This window comes from Suricata suricatta, chromosome 2 (genome assembly GCF_006229205.1).
Source record: "Suricata suricatta isolate VVHF042 chromosome 2, meerkat_22Aug2017_6uvM2_HiC, whole genome shotgun sequence".
NCBI classification, from domain to species: Eukaryota; Metazoa; Chordata; class Mammalia; order Carnivora; family Herpestidae; genus Suricata; species Suricata suricatta.
In genome coordinates, this window is record NC_043701.1 from 132668094 (window position 1) to 132690465 (window position 22372).

At 50.3% G+C, this 22372-nt stretch overlaps 1 protein-coding gene across 20 annotated transcripts in view; it reads right to left on the reverse strand.

Annotated features, from left to right (window-relative positions):
* Positions 1-9271: 9271 nt before the first annotated feature.
* Positions 9272-22372, reverse strand: part of TBATA (thymus, brain and testes associated) — a 25102-nt gene continuing 12001 nt past the window's right edge. For 9 of the 20 annotated variants that reach the window (XM_029931833.1, XM_029931840.1, XM_029931835.1 and 6 more), the window contains 2 exons: positions 21922-21974; positions 12739-13206 (listed from right to left, as the gene is read on the reverse strand). In XM_029931833.1, the coding sequence (XP_029787693.1) occupies positions 12972-13206; positions 21922-21974 (288 nt within the window). In that variant the 3' untranslated portion in view covers positions 12739-12971. Of the gene's footprint in view, positions 9824-11054; positions 11249-12443; positions 12699-12738; positions 13207-20455; positions 20916-21921; positions 21975-22372 lie in introns of those variants that run through there. The other 11 variants (XM_029931846.1, XM_029931852.1, XM_029931848.1 and 8 more) reach the window with 6 other exon arrangements.

Genomic DNA, 22372 nt, shown 5'->3' on the forward strand with positions numbered 1-22372 from the left:
GCACAGGCCCTCAAATCGCACTCATGCCTTCAGGCAGGGAATTCTGTGGGCCAAGGTACAGGGCTTGACTTGGAAAGAGCAGGGCTCTGGGGCCCCCTGGGGGCACGTGCCTGTTGTATGGTGGGCAGAGTGGGGTCCCCTAAGAGCCCCAGCACCCTTGCCTCTGGCGGAGGAGCCAACACATCCTGCGGGCAGGGATAGCACCTGGGCATGCATGCTGGTGCGCCCCCATCTTGTGCCACGGCCGGCGTCGCCAATCTGTCACTGCACTATGCCTGGCTACCTTGGGACCCCTTCGCAGAGGCGCCATTGCCAGATGCAGGGACAGCGCTGTGAGGCTGGATAGGTGATTTAAAATCCACACTCCTGGGAACCCAGGTTCAGTCATCCCAGGCCTGCCGTGAAGGGGCCCAGAAACCGCTCAGCTAGCAGGACTGGATGAGCTGTGGGCCATGCCACAGGAGTGGACCAGAGTCAGAGTTTGCGTTCCTGGGAAAGCCCCCAGACCTCTGCCTGAGGAGCCCCCCCCCCCCCCCCCAGCGCTCCGGTCCCCCTGTGGCGCTTCTACCCTGCAGGGTCTGCTGGCCAGGGCCTGGGAAGCCCAAGCCACAGCCCTGCTAGACGTTACCCACATCCTGCTTCGGAGGTAGAAAACTACAGAATATCAGTCTCCCCCCACCAACAGTAAGAAAAAGCCTGATGGTGTACAAACTGGTAGTGTTTTTTAGCTATCAGAGGGGTGAGCGTGTAAGGCAAACAGGTGAACTCAATTTCAAGGAGTGACCGGCCAGCCCCCGCCCCTCAGGAGAGAGGGTCCATATGTGATTCTAACTTAGGCAGATCTGGGGAGGAAGCGGCCCACATATAAGCAGGTAAGAAAATACAAGTGAAGTTTTGAGAAATGTTAAAGGTTAGTGTGACAATTTGGGATCGTGACGCACCCCGTGCACAAGGTGGGGTGGGGGTGGGGGGGCTATATCTACTTATCAGCTCTTGTCCGCAGGCCTCTGCTGGATGCACACGAGAAAGATCTAGAGCGGGGCAGGAGGCCCGTGAGAGCACCCCTCGGGGCTCCAGCCAAGTTGCAGAGTGCAAATGAAGAAAGCAATACACATTGACAGTGCACTGGGGACACAAAATACCTCTCCACAGAAAACCGTAAGAATAACGCACAGTAGACTGTTTACAAATCCCAAGACGCAATGTTTAGATGTCAATTCTCACCATAAAGATCTATAAGCTTAAAATTCCAATCAAATTCCAGCAGACTGTTTTTTTGTTTGTTTTAGAATTTGACAAAGTCATTATAAAATTCTACTGGACATAAAGACGATTTAGAATAGCCAAAACAGGCACCTGGGTGGCTCAGTCAGTTAAGCAGCCAACTTCGGCCCAGGTCATGATCTTATGGTTTGTGGGTTTGAGCCCCGCATCAGGCTCTGTGCTGACAGCTCAGAGCCAGGAGCCTGCTTCAGATTCTGTGTGTCTCTCTCTCTCTGACCCTCCCTTGCTTGCACTCTGTGTCTCTCTCTCAAAAATAAACATAAAAGAAAGAATAGCCAAAACAATTCTGGAAATGTGCCAAGTGGCAGCACATACACTGATTTCAGGCTCACTGTGAGAACCAGCAAGAATCAAGCCGGTATGCTTGGTGTAAGAATTAACACACGGAGCAGTGGAGAAAAACAGAATCCAGAGATTGACTTGTACAGCCGTAGTGCTTAGAGAATTCACTAGGACAGGCCAGTCTTTTCAATAAATGATGCCAGAAAATCAGAAGTTCCAGAAGGACAAAAGGAAACCTTACTTCTCATGTCATATACAAAGAACAACTTTGATGAACAAGCAACTTAAAGGTATGAACTGAAACTATAACACTTCTAGAAGAAGTACCCAACTCAGGGCTCACTGCCAGGTCCCTGGGATCATGACCGGGGCTGAAATCACCAGTAGGACTTTCAACCGACTAGCCACCCAGATGCCCATTGTACATTTAAATCAAATAACCAAAGCAATGGGAGATGCTTTGTTCCCCCAGGACCTCTTAGAACACGCAGTGGTGTTCCCCTAGAGGAAAACATCCCTCCTCCCCACAATTAGACAGCGATTTATCTATTCCCGGATCACTATTTACTAACTGGGTAAATAGTTAGATCTGGAGAAGTCACTTTACCTCTCTGAGCCTTAGATTCTCTCATCTGTAAAATGGGCCTAATTCTTACCTATCGGATTGCCCCTCATTATGTGAGGTGCTGAGTGCTGTGTCTGGCATGAAGTACTCTGTAAGTAATAATTATTCCTTATAATTGTAACATACGTGACCCTGCCCATGGAGGCTGCAGGCTACCAGAGGGGAAGCATGGTTCTTTTTGTATTTGTGTTTTTCTCTCCTCATCCCTTGATTGCCCTTGACCCCCAAAGGCAGCAGCAGGGCCTCTGGGGCTCCCTGCTTCCCCAGCCCTGGCTGGCATGATGCTGGGTGGAACTTGTAAGGACAGCCAGAGGTGCTCCGACTGGGAGAAGGGCCTGTTGCTGCTGCCAGGCCTCCTCAGGAGGAGGTGACTGCCCAGGGCTGGCAGTGCCTCCTCCTCCCCTGAGAGACGAGCGGAGCAGGGCACCCGCTCATGAAGCTCAGAGTCCTGGGACAAGAGTAGAGAGGCAGGAGGCCCCGCTGGGCCCTTGGCTCTGGGGCCCACATGCAGCCTGCCTGGCCACACTCGCCTCCTTTCCTGCCTCAGCTCCCTTATCTGCAAAATGGGAATATGGAGCTATTTGCGAGACTGACGTGGAGCAAAGGCAACAGAGTCTATGTGTGTGCTTAGTGGGTGAGGGGTTATCATTGTTCCTAAAAATAGGATGAATAATAACACTAAAGGGGCGCCAGCGTGGCTCAGTCAGTTAAGCATCTGACTTCAGCTCAGGTCATGATCTCACGGTTCATGAGTTCGAGCCCAGCATCAGGCTCTGTGCTGACAGCCCCGAGCCTGGAGTCTGCTTCCGATTCTGTGTGTCCCTCTTTCTCTGCCCCTCCCGCACTCGTGCTCTGTTTCTGTCTCAATAATAAATAAAAACATAAAAAATTTTTTAAAATACCACTAAAGAGACCTGTCAGGGGTTGGAGAGTCTGGCCTGGGGCTTATTCAGTCCTGCCTCCTGGGGCAAAAGCTGTTCAGCAGCTTCCGGCACCTTTGGGGAAGAAGACCAGGACCCTCCCTGTGGCTGCCGAGGGCTCACTGGTTTTCCTCAGGCCACCTCTGTCCAACCTCAGCTTCAGAGCACTTGGTGTGCTCATGAGTCTATGTCTGGTAACCGCAGCAGGCCCATCTGCCCCCAGAACGGGCGCCCCCTGCGGTATTTGCAGGACACCGGTGACCCACAGAGATGGTGGGTTCTCCGCCTCTCTGCAAGGTCCCCCCAGGCTTGTCTTCTCTTTAGACCCTCCCTCATCCTGTTTAAGATTGGGCTTTGTGGGACTGGGAATGGTTGGCATGTCCCATGCCTGGCCTGCATGCCTTTCCGTCTCTACCCACAGCCCGAGTCCAAGCTCCCACAAGGCAGGGCCTTGTTTCTCTTTCTGTGTCCAGCACATCCCTACATTAGAACAGGGTTGTTGAACGTGTTTCTTTCCATCCCAAAGTTCCTAGGAAGAGAAGATAGAAGGTATTATTGGTGCGGGGTGCCTGGGTGGCTCAGTGGGTTAAGCGTCTGACTCTTGGTTTTGGCTCAAGTCAAGATCTCACTGTTCATGAGATCGAGCCCCAAGTTGGGCTCTGTGCTGACAGCACGGAGCCTGCTTCGGTTTCTCTCTCTCTTCCCTGCTCGTGCTCGGGAGTACACACACACACTTTCTCTTAAAAATAAATAAATGCCGGAGGCCCGCTCCGGCGGGTCCAGGGCTCCCTGAAGGGGTAGCAACGGACGAAAAGCAATGAAGAGATACTCATGGAGTGCAGTTTCTTAATTAGTCCAGCCTGACATTCTTATTCTATCTCCTGTATCTCCTGTATCCTGTATCTTCTTAACTCCTGTATCTCCTTATGTCTCCTTATATCTCCTGTAACTCCTACCTTGCCAGGTCTTGGGCCTTTATTTAAAGACTTAGGACATCAAAAGGTGGAAATTTTTACAAATAATTTTCAATGATAAAGATGCTTTGAAAAAGGTGTAGAAATAGGTTTTACAGAAGCATTTCTTCAGAACTATTCTAATTACAATGAGGTAACTTAACACATCATAGGATAACAGGATATTCTCAGTGAAAAGCAGATAACGTACACATTTGTTTTGAACCAGTAGTAAATCTTACAACTAGGAAGATAGCAGGATGTTTTTAGTGAGAAGCAAGATAGCAAACACATTTTATAACAATGATGCTAAAATTCAGTCACAGACAGGGTTAGGAGGCATTCTATTTGGCTCACGAGGAAAAATATGTGATGGTTAGTAAGTAAACCTTTGGTCAACCTTGTTCTTTGATGTTGAAGGTGTTAGCGCCATAGGCGCTGTAGACCAGCTGGCCTTTGCATATGAGTTTAGGTTGTAACTACTCTTACCTATCCTCACAAAGGGCATAAATTAGCATATGTATGTGCAGTAACTTGTGTCTGGCTCTTGTTTGTTTCTATTTACTAAGTTAGGCTTTCTATCTCCCGGCCAGGGTAAACATTATCTTTGTGTTCTTTAACCCCCTTTATTTCCATGTCTTAAGTTTGTGAAGCTCAATAGAAGAGCCTTTCGACAAACATGTGCAGTGTTTTGTTTAACTTCCTCTTCATAGAGGTGGGAATATGCTTCCTCCCATGAGGTTTCTGGGGAATATCGGTCTGATTTGGAATATTGTGAGGCCTAATCAATAGCAACAGGCTTAATTTTACACGAGCAATGAGTTAACAGAAGGAGATGCTAGCTTCCGCCACCTGTGGCAGGAGCCATGCTATGTCTACCATTTCCCCCGGTGCGGCTCCCAGCAAATAAACTTTAAAAAATTATTTTAAAAAGGAAAGAAAGGGTACTCTTGCCTAAAACCCTGCCTTGCTGTTTACTATACACATCTCCATCCTTCCCCTGGGGAGCCCCCAGCTCCCTCAGCTGCCCTGTCTCTGGGCTCGTGTAGCACCCAGGGCGTCTGTCTTGAGGTGTGACTTACCATCTCCACCACTAACCTGGGAACCCCTGAGAGCAGGGGCTGGCCACTCAGAGCCTGGCACGTGGCTGGTACACAGTAGGTGCTTATTGAATCATGAGCCAATGCACAAAGCACAGAGTGGACAATGCTGGGGGAGTTTCCCATCAGACCCCAGTCTGGACAAGGGCTCTGGCCTCAGGACCCCACCTCTTACTCAAAGGACATCTCTACATCTTCTACAGCTGCAGACACCGTTGCCCTGGGCTGGCCCGCCCATGCTGCTGAGGCCACATCAAAGGCGGTGGGTGACCTCCACACCCAGCTGGGCTGTCAGCTCAGCACCCTCTGCACGGTGTCCATGGAGACCTGGAAATCCACTTCCAGGACAACCCTGGCGGGGAGGGTCTCCCACTTTAGGGTTCCTGTTCACTCATGCGGAGCCATTACCCAGGTAACCAGGGCCCCACACCCCACCTTGGCCAAGTACTTGCTGAGAGGAAGCTAATAGAAGTCCAGGAGCCCCACTACCCATGTGGGGACAGGCTTGAGGAAAACCCATTCACCTGAGGACTCAGGCCCTCCATCCCAACCTCAGCCACCAGCCTCGGAACCCCTCCTTCCCTTTCGGAGGGAGCGGTGGCTGTGCTGAGACCCGAGGAGGAGAAGGAGCAGCAGGTGCTGGGAGAGCAACATCATTGCTCGCAGTGGGGACAGCGCGAATGGGTCCCTGGCTCCCTGGCCCATCAGAAAACCCATGTGTCGTCTGGGTGAGGACCAAGGGAAGGAACTCGCAAAGAATGAGATGGCGGCAGCAGCTGTGGCCTGGGCAGGACATTGGGCAAGAGAATGACAGGATACGGTTTACATTTTGATGTCAGCTTTGCATGGATTGAGAAGGAAGACCAAAGCAAGGATGCTGCTATCAGTCCGGAAACAGTGGTGGCCTGGACCCAATGGGAGCAGAGGAGGCAGAGGGAAAGGACAGTAAGATGCTGGAGATGGATTGGCTGTGGGGTCGAGGGTGATGCCCAGGTTTCCGAGCCTGTGGGTAATGAGGTGCTGTGTGGAAGAGCCGGGTCATAGTGGACACTCTAGGTCCGAGGTGCCTGGGAGCCCTGGAGGAAAGACATGGAGGGGCAGGAGCTCGGGGCAGAAGGCAGGGCTAGACAGGTGTGTGTGGGGGTTCTCAGCTGATCCGGGGTGTCTGACAGCAAGAGGCTGGAAGGATGGCCACCGCAGAGAGAGCCATCAGGGCTGAGCAGATGACCCAGGCAGGAGCCCCGCGAGTCTCTGACGGTTAAAATTTAGGTGCCTAAGCAGTGCCCAGTACAGGACACTGCTGGGCATGAGATGACAGCAGGGGCCAGATGGGCCTGGGGAGCCCCTCAGTTTGAATTGAATCCCATACATATGCTGAACACCTAACCCCAGGACCTCAGCCTGTGACTTTATTTGGAAATAGCATCACTGTAGGTGTGATTAGGTAACATGAGGCCAGACCAGAGTAGGGTGGGCCTCTAATCCAACGTGACTGGCATCCCCCTAAAAGGGGAAATTTGGACACAGAGACCCGCGCACACACACAAGGAGAGGCTGTGTGAACATAAAAGCAGAAATTGAAGAAAGATCTTTAAGTCAAGGCGAATGATTGCCATCAAACCACCGGAGGGGAGTGGAGTGGCCTGGAACAGACTTGCTCACAGTTGTCAGCGGGAACCCACCCCACCAGCACGTTGGTCTCAGACTTTCAGCCTCCAGGACCAGGAGACAATTTCTGTTGTCCAGTTTGTGGCATTTTGGTACAGCAGCTCTAGCAAAGTAATAAACTGGCCAAGAAATTCAGGGGGGAAAAGAAAGGACATTGCCAGCTTCCCAGAAAACTGTGAAAGTGCTGAAACTGAGTGCACTGTGTGACCTTGGGCAAATCAGGTGCCCTCTCTGGGCCTTTCCACCCTTGATACACTGGTTAATGGTTATGAAGGAGCCATAGGCTGAGTGGAGAAAAGCCACTGAGAAGGAAGGCTGGGTGGATGGGGGGAGTGCGGGGAAAGAGGAAGGAGCCAGAAGGGAAAGCAGCAGATGCCGAGAGCCAGGGTGAGGCTGGGCCCCACGAGGTCTGCAATGTAGCTGGGGCGGAACCGCCTCAGGGCGGCCATGGCCCTGGTGTTCCATAACGACCCCCTGGCTGTGCTCAGTGCGGGACAAGGGGCATGGTTCCAGGGGGTGGCTGTCCCTCAGGGTCGCTGGCACTTTGCTGCGCCCGCCTGGGGCAGCGATGAGGCCTGGCTCACCTGCTAACAGAGCCCACTGCTCCGCAGTCGCCCCCAAGTGTCCGGGGCAGCTGCAGACAGGAGCGACTCCACCTGGGTGCCCTGCTCAGGGCTGGGGAAGGCCAGGGACTCTGAGTGTGCCCCGGGGGACCCCTGACTGAGCAGAGGTGGTGACGCCCACCAAGGAGGGGTTGGGGTGGGGGAGTAGGTGAGACCTGGCACGAGGTCACGCATTGGGGGCTGAAAGGGTAGAAGGAGGGCACGGGTCAGTAGGGAGAGCACCGTCAGGGTGAGGATCCTGAGTGGGATCCCCTCTGGGGGTGTCAAGGTCCCAGGGACAAATCCTAGGGAAAAGGACCTAGGGAGGGGCTGTTTTCCCCCTCTGAGCAGTTAGAGGGAGGGGCCTCTTAGAGGCCTAGGCAATGCCACTTGGGGGGACACTGATACACGGCAAGCGTCCATCAGTACTGAGACTGCCAAAGGCTGCGGGCTGCTGTTGGAGAGGGAGGGGTGATGTCTGAGGGCTTCTGCAGAGCTGAGGGGGAGGCGGGCGGGAGAGGAGCCCTGGTTGAACCGTGCTGACAGCTCAGCTCTTCCCTGGGACCCACACATCTCCAGAGATCCCCAATGCACACTGTGATTGGATTCCTCGTTGCAGTTTGCATAGGAGTCCAATTCTGCAGTTGGGTTAAGGTGAAGGGCGGAGCAGGGGGCAGAGGCCGAGGGGCCTGAGAGGCTGTCCGCAGGGGCTCCGGGAATCTGCAGGCTGGGGAAGTTGGGAAGGTTCCTGGAATGCCCTGGCAGGGGGGATGGAGGTTCACAGAGCCACATGGGACTGAATACTGGGCAGGGGCTCTGGACCAGGAGCCTGGGATGCTGTTTTCTACCACATGTGTTATTACTGAACTTGGGTCTGACAAACTTATCAGTTTGTGAGGTGCTGTCACTAAATGATTTTGTTCTGCTTTATTCTCCCACTTTATTCGTGTGGACGCCGATGTCCTGAGAAGTAAAGGGAACGGCCATAGGAAGGCGTTCGGAGCTGGAATGGGAACCCAGGTGCAGACCCTGTCCCTCACAGGCCAGGAGGGAATGGCTAGGTCCCCTGGACCAGACAGACACAGGTGACTCCAAGGTTCTGAGGAGTGTCTGCTCCCTGGCTCACTTCAGGTGCCTGAGGGCTTGGGGGAGGCTGGGGATGGGATTACAGGGAAGAGGAGAGAGGAGTGCAGCTGGGACAGTGCCTGGGGACCCGGCTTCCATTGCCTAGAAAATCCCAAGGCTCCACCTCGAGTCTCTTCTTTTTTAAGAAATTCTACAAGAGAGGTGCCTGTGTGGCTCAGTCAGTTAAGCATCTGACTTTGGCTCAGGTCATGATCTCATGGTTCATGAGCCCCATGTCTGGCTCTGTGCTGACAGCTCAGAGCCTGGAGCCTGCTTCAGATTCTATGTCTCCCTCTCTCTCTGCCCCTCCCCTGCTTGTACTTTGTCTCTCTCAAAAATAAATAAATATTTAAAAATTTTTTTAAGAAATCATATGAGACTATATGCTCATTATTGAAAAAAAATCTAAAAACCAGATGAGAAAAAAATCCATATTTCTACTTAGCAGTAATCACTGTTAACTATTTGGTTATCCTTCTAGACATAGGCAGACATGTGCACATATATGCATGCGCACTCACGCACACACACACACACACACCGGGACGCTATCGTGCATGCCATCAGAAACCGGCTTCCCTCCCTCTCCGCCCCCTGCAGTGCTGGAAGGACAGCTTTCCAATCCGAAACATGTCACGCTGCCTCTTCATACTCAATGACACATAATTAATACCCCATCATCTGGCGAGATGCTCATTTATTTAACCCAGCCCTCTAGTACTGTAAATGTACATTGCTTCTAAATTGGGGTATCATAAGCCATGATGTAGGGTGTATCTGTTTCTACTTACTGGTTTTCCTTAGGAGACATGTCCAGAAGTGAATCTGACTGAAAAATGTACCAACACCACATTCCCAGGGCACTTGATGTTTTCCCGAGTAAGGCAATTGGAAAAGGGTGTTCCAGAAAGGTCATTCAGATTTTAGTCTGTCCAATGGTGTCATAGGACTGTAGCCCAAGCCTTCTAAATTTCACTTTTCATCCTCATCTCGCAAAACCCTTAGAGAAGTCTTAGGCATCCAAATGGACGATGCTGCCAGAACGTTTTGAGTTTGCTGTCTGCACGGCAAGATTGGGCCTTCATAGTGATGTTCCCAGCAGCCTAGTGCGTTTGAGGCACCTTCTGGATCATCACCATAGCTGAGCATCTTGCTAAGTGGTCAGCAGGCTAGAGGAGGACCGAATACTGGTCCAGGAGGCAGGATTTCCAGGGGCACGTCCAACTCTGCCTGTCTTCGTGTTGGACCACCGGTCACCTGTCACCTGCAAGACCGGGAAAACACCTCTGGCCTGATCCTTTCATGGGGCCATTGTGAGGATGGTGGGAGAGTGGCCATGAGAACTTTTGTGTTAGCCTGTCTTTGTGTAAAGAGTCATCAAGAAAATAGGTGTGGTAATGGTAATGTGGTTTTCATTCTAGATTAATGTTTGGAAATGGGTGCTTGAGGGTAGGGGTATATACTGCTAATGTTTATTGAACACATACTATGTGCCAGGCACAGCGCTATGCCCTTCACCTAATATCACACTAAATCCTTACAACAACCCTGTGAAGTTGGTGCTATTATTATCCCCATTTCACAGATGAAGAACTGAGGCTCAGAGAGGCTGACTCACTTGCCAAAAGTCACACAGCTAGCAAATAGTAGAGATAGTCTCCATATAGGCAGTCGAAGAGAGACCCCCGTGCAGGTGACAAAACACGTAGCTGGAATTCTGTACACAGGACAGCCCGTGTTATCCAGTAAGTGACAGGGCCCACTAAAAGGTCTTGACCTCAGATAACCTGCTTCCGAACTAATCTAGCGCTCTGGCTGGGAACTGTTCTGTGAAAGCAGAAGCTGCAATAGTAATGAAGGAACTGCAGAACACACAACGGACGGCTGAGCCTGGCTGGAAAGCCACCCAACCTGTCCTTTCACGACGCCAAGTAACTGCAGAGCCGGGACCTAGTCAGGGCACAACAGTCCCAGCCACTTGATAAAAAGAGACAGTCCATCAACACTGTTTGCAGTGAAAGCAATTAGATCTGCCGTTCGTTTTCTGTGATTTAGAATGAAATGCAATAAAATATACTTTGTGCAGCACTTCCCTGACCCATGACTGTGGGTGAAATCTTTCCTTCTCCAGGGCTCAGCGATTGAACTAAAACCTCACTAAGAAATTGTTCTGGCCACGAGCATGCCCGGTCATCTTGGGGCCCTGAGGCCACTGCCATGTGGATGCAGAGTGGAAGGGGACGGTGAGCTGCAGAGCGGAGGGGTGGAGGGGCCAGAGGACATGGAACAGCCCATCACGACAGCATGTGTGGCCAAAGCAGGGCTCCCAGACTCAGGGCAAATCTCATAAACGAACGTAGGGACTATGGTCCATGGGGACCTGTGCCAGGCACAACAGGGATCCACTGTTCCCATAGCTTCTGATGTTTCCAGAGACTCTCCAAATCTTGATTTTTAAATTGTAGCACGATATATACTCCAAAGATTAAACGCACCTACTGCGGGTCTGGGTTTGGTCCTTTGGCCGCACTCTGCCTCCAGTCTGCTGAGCTGGCAAAGATGGGCTGGGCTGGACCGTTCCAGAGTCTCCAGCACCTGTTCTTGAAGCCCTTGTGTTCTCCTTCGTCTTGTCTTCTCTCCCAGTGCAGTACCTGCAGCGCTAGGTCAGATTTCTTAAAGGGCCAGGACCCTGCAAGGAGAGCCCTCTCTTTGCCCTGGCTAGACCAGTTTGGCGGGGGGGGGGGGGGGGGGGGGGGGGGGGGGGGGGGGGGGGGGGGGGGGGGGGGGTGCTAGCAGCGATAGAAAGAGGGGCCTGGGAGCCAGGGGACCTGGGTTCTGGCGCCGTGACTGAGGGGAGCACATCTCTCTCTGTGCCTCAGCTGTTTTTGATGTCTCCACGATACTTAGGAGAACAGCGTGCTGATTACACACAAGGGCTGCCCCTTGCTGACTCTGCCGAGCTACCCAACCTCCCTCTGCTTCAGTTTCCTCACCTAAAAACGGGACAATACTTAATCTCATTGTTATAAGAACTAATGGGATAACGAGGATAAAATGCATAAGCATATTGTAAGCATGGGGCCAAGGACTTAGAAAGCCTTTAACAAATGTTAGTGATTTTTGTCACTGAGAGCCCCACTTATTCTCTAGTTTGAACTTAGAATCCTAGGCGGTCCAAGTGGGAAGAAGGGGATGTGGTGAGTGGGGGGGGAGGTGAACAGAGGCTCAGAGAGAGGAGGACTCCCCTCAACCCTGGGGTGACAGCCAGCTGGGGACAAGACCAAGTGTCCCAGGGCGATTCCCTGGCAGGGTTTGGGGAGAGGCCCTGGGATTCGAGTCCTGATCACCAGCCCTTCCCTCGGGGCTATCCATGGTGGGGGCGAGATGATTGCCCGCCATCCTGCATGGGCAGCCCTCTTTGGGGGCCCACCCCCATCTTAGCAGAAGTGAACAGATCTGGGAGGGCAGCTAATAGGCACTGTTTTCCCCTCTTCTACTGGCAGGAAGAAATAATTTAAGCCATCATTTCCCTGGGTCAATTATCTCCAATGGCAAACGAAAGGTGAGCTTAATGAAAAGAAACCAGAGTGGGGCTATACCAGTTCAATAGCAATTCTTATAGTCTAAGCAGCCACAGACCACACAGGACAAGCCTGTGGTCTGATAAAATCACATGTATTGACTTGGTGCAGTGAGCAAGTGTGGAATGTTGTGACAAGAGGCAGAGGGAGTGCCTTTTCTAGGTTTGCATTCTGGAAGGGTCCAAGGGACATAGGAGTAGGTTCTGGATTGGTGACTGTTTCTGAGGCAGGATGAAGAGAAATAAGGGTTAACCCAGGCAGGCAGGGTGCTCTCTGAGGCAAGAGTGGCTTAGCAACTGAGTGTCCCCAGGAATAAATGGAAATTTATTTACTGCTCTGGAGGCTCATTGGTAAGAAAGCAATCATCACTCAAAGAGGGGGCAGTTATGGCATTTTACAACTGTTGCTTGACCTTGGGCAAACCAGCATCTCCTGTTAACTGCTCAGCTTGCTTTCATCTGTGTCTGTCCCCCAGCCTGAGGCATGCCAGGACTGCTTTTGTTTTCGGTCCAAGATGATTTTCGCACTTTTAATCCTGTCCGGGGTTCTTATTTCTCACTGAGTCAGCAAACATTAAAACACAATTAGCACCCCAGCATCTCTGTTGCTATTTTAATTTCCTTTTGCATATTGAAATGGCCCAAAGGATACACAAACAGTAAGGAATGGGTCACTAGACGCTCAGCAAGAGTCTCAACCCAAACCACATGCTTCATGAAGATTACCCTAGAGATGCCATAATTTGGGCCAGTGTGAGCGAACATTCCAGGAATAGATTCGTGCCTTGTTTTGTGAAAGTGGTACAATAATAGAAGTTGGGCTAAGAGAAGTCTAAAAAACTCGTGGTTCCCCCCCTCCACCCCCAATTGGTGGAAATGGTCTGTGGATCTGCAGGAGCCTTGATGGGATAAAGAGCATCTCAGACAGAGACGCAAGGACTGCTGATTGGCACTTTCCCCTCCTAGGTGGCAGGGAGGAAATATGCAAGCAGTAAGTTCTCTGTGTTACCATCTCTGATGGCAGACAAAGGCTTGGCTGGCTGGAATTAACCAAGTGCTGGGCCACCCTGCAAGCAAACAAACACATGAGCCCCTGAACCTAGGTGGCTGGTGGGCTTCTGTAGGGCAATCCCTGTACAGTGGGGAAATTTCCAGACAGGATGGAGTTCCCCATGCACAAAATAGGAACTTTGTTGTTTTTTACAAACATAATTACATGTGAGCAGACATTTTTTTTTTCAAAGCAGACACACAAACGGGATAAACACACGAAAAAATGCTCAGCATCATGAGCCATCAGGGAAAGGCACATGAAAAACCACAGTAAGAGGGGTGCCTGGGTGGCTCAGTTGGTTAAGCAGCCAGCTTCGGCTCAGGTTATGATCTCACAGTTCGTGAGTTCAAGCCCCGCGTCAGGTTCTGTGCTGCCAGCTTGGAGCTTAGAGCCTGCTTCGGATTCTGTGACTCATCTCTCTGCCCCTCCCCTGGTTGCTCTCTCTTTCTCTCTCTCAAAAATAAATAAATATTTTAAAAAATTGTTTGTATGGGCACCTGGGTGGCTCAGTCAGCTAAGCATCCGACTTTGGCTCAGGTCATGATATCATGGTTCGTGGGTTTGAGCCCCGCATCGGGCTCTGTGCTGACAGCTTGGAGCCTGGAGCCTGCTTTGGATTCTGCATCTCCCTCTTTCTCTGTCCCTTTCCTGCTTGCACTCTGTTTCTTTCTGTCTCAAAAATAAATAAACATTAAAATTTTTCAAAAATTGTTTATATGAAAAACTAAAAACCACAGTAAGATATCACTTCGCTCTCACAAAGATGGGCTGTAATTTCTCAAAAGACAGATATCAAGTGCTGGCAGGATGTGGAGCAATTCACACCCGAGACACTGCTGGTGGGAATGTAAAATGGTGCACTTGCTTTGGAAAACCGTCTGGCTGTTCCTCAAAGGGAGTAATCCTATGACCCAGCAATTCCACTCCTAGGTAGCTACCCCAGAGAGTTGAAACATGTGCGTACACAAAAACATGTACATGACTGTTCTTAGCAACGTTACTCACAAAAGCCAAAAGATAGAAGCAATCCAAAGGTCCATTAGCTGATGAATGGATAAACAAATGTGGAATGTCCATAGAATACACTATTATTTGGCCATAAAAGGGATGAGATACTGGCACACACTACAACAAGGATGAACCTTGAAAATGTTATGCTAAGTGAAAGAAGTCAGGCACCAATGCACACGTTATGTGATTCCATTTATACGAAAAGTCCAGAACAGGCAAATCCACAGGTACAGTTTTGTAGTCGTACAGGGCAGAGGGAGTCCTGAGGGAAAAGGGGAGTACAGGAGTTTCTCTCTGGAGTGATGAAGATGTTCTGGAATGCATAACTCTGTGAGTTTTAAAAACCATTGGATTGTGTACTTTAAATGGGTGGATTTTGTCATTTGTGAATCAGACCTCAATAAAGCTGTCCTATAAAAATAATCATGAGGGAAACTGGGTGTAGGAACTCTCTGAACTATTTTCACAAATTTTTTGTAAACCTAATGAAGCTTATTTTTAAAAACTTACAGAGGAAGAGAATAGAAACCCAACTGATTTACTGGCTTCCCAGGACCCAGTCTTTTCCAACCCCTCTGTTCCAGGGAGCTTGAAGAGGGAAATAGGGACCATATAAGCCAGTGACACTCAACCCTCAAGCTAATGTTCAGAGAGGAAGATGCATGCAGGACCCAGATAAACAAAACCAAATGGAAGGGTTGGCTATAAATGTTCTAGATCCAATGGATGCAAAAGCAAAAAACTGACGCAGTGCCTAGACAAGGCTTCCACACGAAAAAAGGGAAGGAGGAAGGAATCAAAGAAGAAAGAAGTGAGAGAGAGGAAGCAAAACATGCAAAGGAAAGATGAAGCATCCATTCTGGAAGAAATCACCCCCAGGAATTGAAGAAAATAGACAAGAAATGTTTTGCATCCCCAAGAAACTAGAGATAACTTGAATTTTTTGAAACAAGAGAGCGAAGTTGAGACAAAGCAATAGAATAAGTTGAAGAGGAGGTTGCAGGGACTAAGAGAAGAGGCCAAGGACAAAAATCACACTGCGGCACTAATGGTTGTAGTAGTAGAGTAATATCAAGGATCTAATTGACATGACAGTGAAATGGAAGACAGATTTGAGAAATTAACCCAACGTGCATAGAGGTGAATTTGGAGACTGCCAATCTACCAATGGAAAGGATACACTAGCAAATCTCCTCTGATAGCTCATCCATGAAATTGTGCTAATAACAACATCTACTACACAAAGTTATGGGGTGCCTAGGGTCAAGAGGATGGGCTCTGGCCATTAAACTCAGGTTTAAATCCTGAGTCTGATTCTTATTACTTGTAGAACTTTGACCAAGTTACTTCTTTATTTAGCTCCTCATCTGTAAAACTGTCATAACAACAGTAGTGTCTACTTGAGAAGTTTCCAGTGTGGATTAAGCACTTAAGAACTGAAGGATATTTCTTGACATAACTTTGTATGTGATTGTTTCAGTTTATATGTACTTTACAGGGAAACATAGGTAATGATGCAAAATGAAAAGCATTCCCATTGAGTAATATTAAAATGCCCACTGTCATCATTATTATTGAACATTATTCCCTGGAAGTATTAGCTAATGCAATCAGAAGAGAAAAAGAGGTGTAACTATGAGAAGGGAGGTGTGGTCTGATTGGGATTTACAAAAGAGTTTCAACAAGCACAAAATTAGGTAGCCAGGGGAAGAAGGAAAGACTTGATCTTGGTGGCTGAGGTCAGAAGTAAGATTTGGGAAGCCAGGAAAGGTAGTGGGATCTCTCTTACTACAGCTCCAAGGTGAAGTTGGATACCAGGCATGGGGGCTCCGGTGAAGGCTTCCCATGGGCTGGGAAGGTTGTTAGGGAGCTTCTGAGGTGTAGCCAACAATGGGATTCCGAGGTGCTCCCAGTGAGGGTACAACCTTCCTCTGCCTTTGTTGCAAGTGGGTCTCCAGCCTATTCTCATCTATTTACAGGGAGTGGGGTGGGAGAGGGGTAGTTGTTGATCCAGCAAACTGGGCAGGGAGAAGCTGACCCCCACATGTGTCCCTAAGCTGGAGTCCCAAGTTTCTCATCTCAAACAGCAATATGTTCTTGTCAGTGCCCCCCAGGGTGTGGTCAACTTCACTGCAGTGGTGCGACAAATGAACTTAGGTAGAATGTGGAAGAACCATTCTGATACATGTTCCTCATGTGTGTGAGGAACTTTTACAAAGAACACATCTAAAACATGATGCCGCGGGTATTACTGCTTAGATCAAAACAATATTTAAAAAAATAAGTATATTTAAAGAAGCCTTAGGAATAGTGCAGGTAGTGAAACATCTTAACAAATTCATGATGGGGGTATCAGAATGGTTCAAGTTTGGGAGCCAAGAACTCTTGTCAGTGGCTCTGGAGTCTGACACACCTGGATTCTGATTCTGGAGCCTTCACTCACTGGCCGTGTGGCCTTAGATGTTCCAGGGTCCCTTTCACACACTCATGTTCTTAGCAACACTGTTAACAACCCAAATAGCCATCGGTGGATGAATGGATAAACAAAATGTGATGTGTGCGTTCAACAGGGTATTATTCAGCTTCGAATAGGAAGGGAATTCTGGCGTGTGCTACAACATGGATGGATCTTGAGGATGCTACGCTGAGGGAAATAAACCAGTCACAAAAAAGACAAATACTGTACGGCTCCACTTACATGAGGGCCCTGCAAGAGTCCAATCTGTTGAGACAGAAAGTAGAAGGAAGGTTGCCGGGGTGGTGGGGGGACGGGATGGGGATTTCGAGGCCAATGGGGGCAGAGACTCAGTTTTGCAAGATGAAGAGCATTCTTCGGGTAGATGTGGTGATGGTCGTACAACACGCATGTATTATCACTGGACTGTACCCTTGACATTGGGTAACATGATAAGTTTTATGTTAAAAATGCATAACAACCAACTATAAGAAGGAATTTTATGAACTCATCTAATGGGGAACGATGGGAAACAGTCAGAGGCTTTAGGTGTGACTGATGTTTCCAGTGATAGCATCCTCTCAAAAGCCAATATTCCCTTCCTCCCTTCAAATCCAAGGACAGTGTGTGATTGGCCCAGCTTGGGTCACATGTTCATCCTATCCCTGACCCAGTCACTGTGCTTAGGGATGGGGTGCTGTGATTGGATGGAACTAGTTTCAGGCTCACCCTGGAAGAAGCGGGGGGGGGGGGGACATCTTGGGCCAGCACAAACAGTTGCTGTCACAGTGGCTTAGGAGACTGGGTCCCAAGAAGGGCTCAGAGCCACAGGGAAGAAGATTGCACTGGAAAATCTATCTCCATGCCTCAGGCAGAGAGGCTAAGGAGAGGGAGAAATTTCAGGGTCTGGAGCCACGGTCAACTTAAAAATGACCTAGAAGTGGCCACGGCACCCTGACGCCGTGATGCCCAAATGCGTGCAGAACCCCCGCAGACAGGGGGTGCTGCTAAGCAAAGCATAGGGACTCTGTGAAGCCCATAGGAGCCACAGCCCTGGAAACCTGGAAACCTAGAATCTGAGGGCCCAGGTGACGAGGAAAGCAGGCTGGATGCCACTCTCATTTCCAAGAAGGCCAGCGACAACTCTGACCAGTGCTTTGTGATATGGCTGGAACCCTCAAGTGCCCTCTGCTGGCTGTCCCTGTGGGATTAGCAGTGATTCCCTTAAAACCTGGAGATATGTCATGGGCCTGCTGAGGGCCCTTGAAGAGAGTCGAGGCGTGAGAACAAAGCCTGACTTGCTCCATATATGAGAGATGGGAAAGAGGTAGCAGGAGGAAGGTGGGTGAAATGGCTGGAAATGAGAGAGCAGCAGGCCAGGGGTGGGTGGTCTGCAAGAAGCCAGGGTAGAAGGAAAGAGCACTGACCGAAGAGCCCTGCGGCCCTGCGTTTGGTCCCCTATTTACTGGACGTTTGAACTTTGATGTGTTACTGTTACTTTCGCTCTAAGCCTCACACTGTCCACCTGTAAAACGTGGATAACGAGGCCTGCCTTACAGGTTGTCACGAGCGTTTGAAAAGGGGGTCAAGTCATCCGTACACGCCCAGCTCCGTCCTCCACATCCCTGCAAGATAGCAGTTTCCTGTTGGTAGAGATCACAGTGTTCTCTTCCACAGTGTTTTTATATGTGCATGGCTCAGCTCAGTCTCTTTATCTCTCTTTCTCCCAATCAACTGCAGAGCTGCGGAGAAAGATCTGTTTGCCATCTACCCTCCAAAACTGTGGGTAAGAATCCAAGCCCAGAACATCCTGTTTTTTAAGCGTAGTGACAATGGGCGCAAAGGCCAGGCAGTGATACAAGCATTTTGCAGGGAGTTGCAGAAGCAAAATAAATAAATCTCAACGACCAGCTAAACAGCCCTGGAGAGAGGTGTAACTGGAATAAGACGACAAGAATCTGCAGGGGCCAATATTGACCTCTCCGAAAGACTTCCCAAACAGTTGAAGGGGAGGCAGGAGGCACACTGAAAGAGCCCGGGGTTTTGTGCCAACACATATGATTTATTCTGGAAGCAGATATCTTCTAGGATGTTTTACAGTGTGGATTGTTAAAAATCATTCCCAAGGGTGGAGAGAGAGACTGTCATAACTACAATTGCCAAGGGGCAAGGAAGGGCCCTATTCCACAAACAGACCTCTAGGGCCGCCTGTTGATAGGGCTGCGGAGCCTGGGCATAGGGACTGGGGGAAAGCTGAACTATTGCATCAGCAAAACTATTAAATGAGAGAAAATTCCTACACAGGCTACAACATGGGTGAGCCTTGAAGAGGTCGTACTGAGTGAAATAAGCCAGTCACACAAAAGGACAAATACTTTGTGACTCCACTGACAGGAGGCACCTAGAGCAGTCCAGTTCATCGGTGGTCGCTGAGGGCAAGGATGGGGAATGCGGAACTAGTGCTTCATGGACACAGATGTTCAGTTTTGCAAGGTGAAGGGAGTTCTGTGGACAGATGGTTGGTGATATTCATACAACAATGTGAGCGTACTTAATCATCACCGAACTGTACACTTGAAATGTGGTTTAAGTGGTACGCTTTGGGGCGCCTGGGTGGCTCAGTTGGTTAAACAATCGACTTCAGCTCAGGTCATGATCTCATGGTTCATGGGTTTGAGCCCCGCGTCAGGCTCTGTGCTGACAGCTCAGAGCCTGGGGCCTGCTTCAGATTCTGTGTCTCCCTCTCTCTGCTCCTACCCTGCTCATGCCCTGTCTCTCTCTCTCTCTCTCTCTCTCTCTCTCTCTCTCTCTCAGAAAAACATAAAATAAAAAAAAATTTTTAAGTGGTAAAGTTTTATGCTATGTGGATTTTACCAAGATTTTAAAAAATGGAAACAATGCAAATAAGATGAATGTGGGCTTTCTGGAGGCAACCTCGTGGCAAAGGTGCAGACAAGGAAGGACGAAGGCAGCAAGATGGCAAGGGGCATAGTTAGAAAAGATGCTGCCACCAGGGAAATGTCCACAATGGGAGAGGGGACTCTAAAAAAACAAGGTGATTTCCTATTGGCATGAAGCTGTAGGCTGAATCCACAGCAAATCCCCATCCAGCCCCTGACCGAAGCCTGCAGAGCAACGCAAGCTTTGTGTGAATGGGGTATATGAGAAAACCCGGAGGGACTCAATCCGTCTGAGTTGCTGTGAGGTGGAGCTAAGTTGTGTTGCCAGAATAGGATGGAGCCGTGACCCATGGACCTAATTCAGTGGGAGTAGGAGCTCGGAGCCACAGGCGATCATGACATTATAGATCCTCAATGCCTCCCGTATTTCATGCCCTGGCTTCCCAGGGAATCTGCAGAAACCTCAAAGAGCACGTTGCACTTCCCAGAGGGCCAAAGGCCATCTTCTCTAGGTCATAAAGGACAGCGAAGCCCCAGCTGGGTCATATTTACATAATGTCTCCTCTTCAATCTTGCCAACCGCCATTTTTGCTAACACTTATGCTTTTGGGGTTGCAGCCACGACGTTTGGTGAGGGTTGCTGTTTGTAAGCCCCGCTTCCTGAGCAGACATGCTGGATTTGGGTCCTGGCTCCGCTACTACAGTGTGGATTTGGACAAATCGTTTGAGCCCTGATTTATTCATCTAGAAAATGGGAGCAATGATATCCATTGTGAACCTCGCAGAGCTTTGGGGAGAATCAAATATGGGGCCGCATATAAAATATGCTCACACAGTGTTCACCATGACCTGTTGTCTAGATCCCCGCCCCCACAGAGCCTGGCAGAACTCAGCGGTTGGGATTGATGGAGGTATTGGTATTATTTTATAGAGGGCTGTGGGTTCTTGGCCTCTGCTCTAACCTACCCAGAGCACCGTGTGTCCTGGATCAGGAAGGACAGAGCCTCTTTCTTGGGCTGCCTTTTAGCTCTCAGGAACATGGAACTGGTGAGCCCCACATGAGTGATTCCATTTGGGCTTTCTTCCAGGAAGTGGGGTACAGACCTACTACTGAGAGTAGGCATGGAATTGTCCTCTTAAAAGGAAGGCAGATTTTTAATAGGCTCCTTGTGATAGGAAAGTCGGGGCTGCTGTTGAGGTGGTAGGGTTGGGAACAATCTTGAACCTGGGGGCTGCTTTTGAGCGGGGGTGGCAGAGGACCTTGGACTCCTCAGCATTCCGCGTTTGGCTTTGACGGTTCCTCTGCTCTGTTCTAGCTTGAATGCATTCGGAGGACTTGGGCTTTCCCAATATACTCTGGGAGGAGGGAAGACATTGGTCAGGAGACGACAAGGAGGGGGACGGGTCCTGACTTGGGAGCTGCTCAGGAGGCCCCGGTGGACCTCTTCTCTAGGCAGATGCAGGTCAAGCCCAGCTTCTGCTCTGGGCTCCCCTGGTGACGTGGGAGGAGCCGACTCCCTTCTCTGAGCTTCACCACTACCTCTTCTGTCTACATCCAGGGAACAACACCCAGTGAGTGCCCTTCTCTGTGCCACTCAGCTGGGCACATAGGACCCCTTATAGTCTAGTGAGGGAGAATCGTGTACATGCTAGGACTTGCCCTTTTCTCTCCCCCTGCGCTGGCCTAAGACACCAGGACCAGGCAGCAGCCTCCTCGTGGTATCCCTTCAGCCCCTCTTGCCCCCAACAGTCCACTCTCTACTCAGCAGACAGCGGGCTCCACCATGCCCTGCTTATTACCCTCCAGTGCACTCCCATGCCCTCTGCATGAGACCAGAGGCCAGCCCTGCCCACCTGTCCCATCGCCTTTCTAACCACTGTCCTGCTCCACCAGGCCCCGGCCACCCTGGCCTGCTTGTGCCTGCTTGTGCCTTCACGAACACACCACAAATGTGAGGGCCCTGCTTCTGCGCTCTCCCTAGACCCACATGAGGCTGGATCCTGCCTGTTGTTCAGCTCAAGGAGCCCTCTTCCCACCCGGCCGGTCCTTCTTCCTGTCCCTCATTTTACCCTGCCTTATTTTCCGATGGCACCCATCCCCTCCAGGGCTTTTGTTTTTGTCTGCACTCCTCATGAGGTTAGAAGCTCAGAGAGCAGAACTTGTCTGGACTCTTCCCCAGAGCCTGGCTCACAGCTGCTAAGCAAGCTGTCTCGAATGAATGAGTGAATTGATGGAATGAGTAGCTGCCTAGGACAGGGATTCATCTCTAGGGTCCTTGACCCCCCATCACCACCCAAGGAATACAGAGTCAGGGTGGGCCTCGGGGAGCCCCCCAGGATGATCTGCTGTGTGGAATCTTACCGGGTTTGTCGTTCTTGGGTAGAGGTGTCATCTTCGTCTTCTTCAAGGATTGGCTATAACCAACACAAAGACAAGTCTGAGAAGGCGAGGCCTGAGCCCTCTGCAGTGGAGTGGAGGCTGGGCAGGGCGGGGAGGGAAGGGCTCTGGGGAGATGCAAAAGATGCCCCTCTTGGGGAGCCCCAAAGCATCTGTCCCTGGCTGGCACCACCCAAGCGGGACCCTGACATACAACTGTGAGTCCATTGCCTGCTGTGGCCACAAGGAACCAAGGCCCTTCTGCCCCAGGAGCGGTAAGGGAGGCCCCTGCCCCAGCCCTCCGACCAGCCCTCGCTTGGCCCCTGCTTCCTTGCAGAGAGTAAGCCTTCCCCTGAGCATGGAGAAACTAGCGCTTCCGCTGCCCTGATGGGGGACTTCAGCTTTGCACTGAAGCAAAGCTTTTTACGCACCCAGT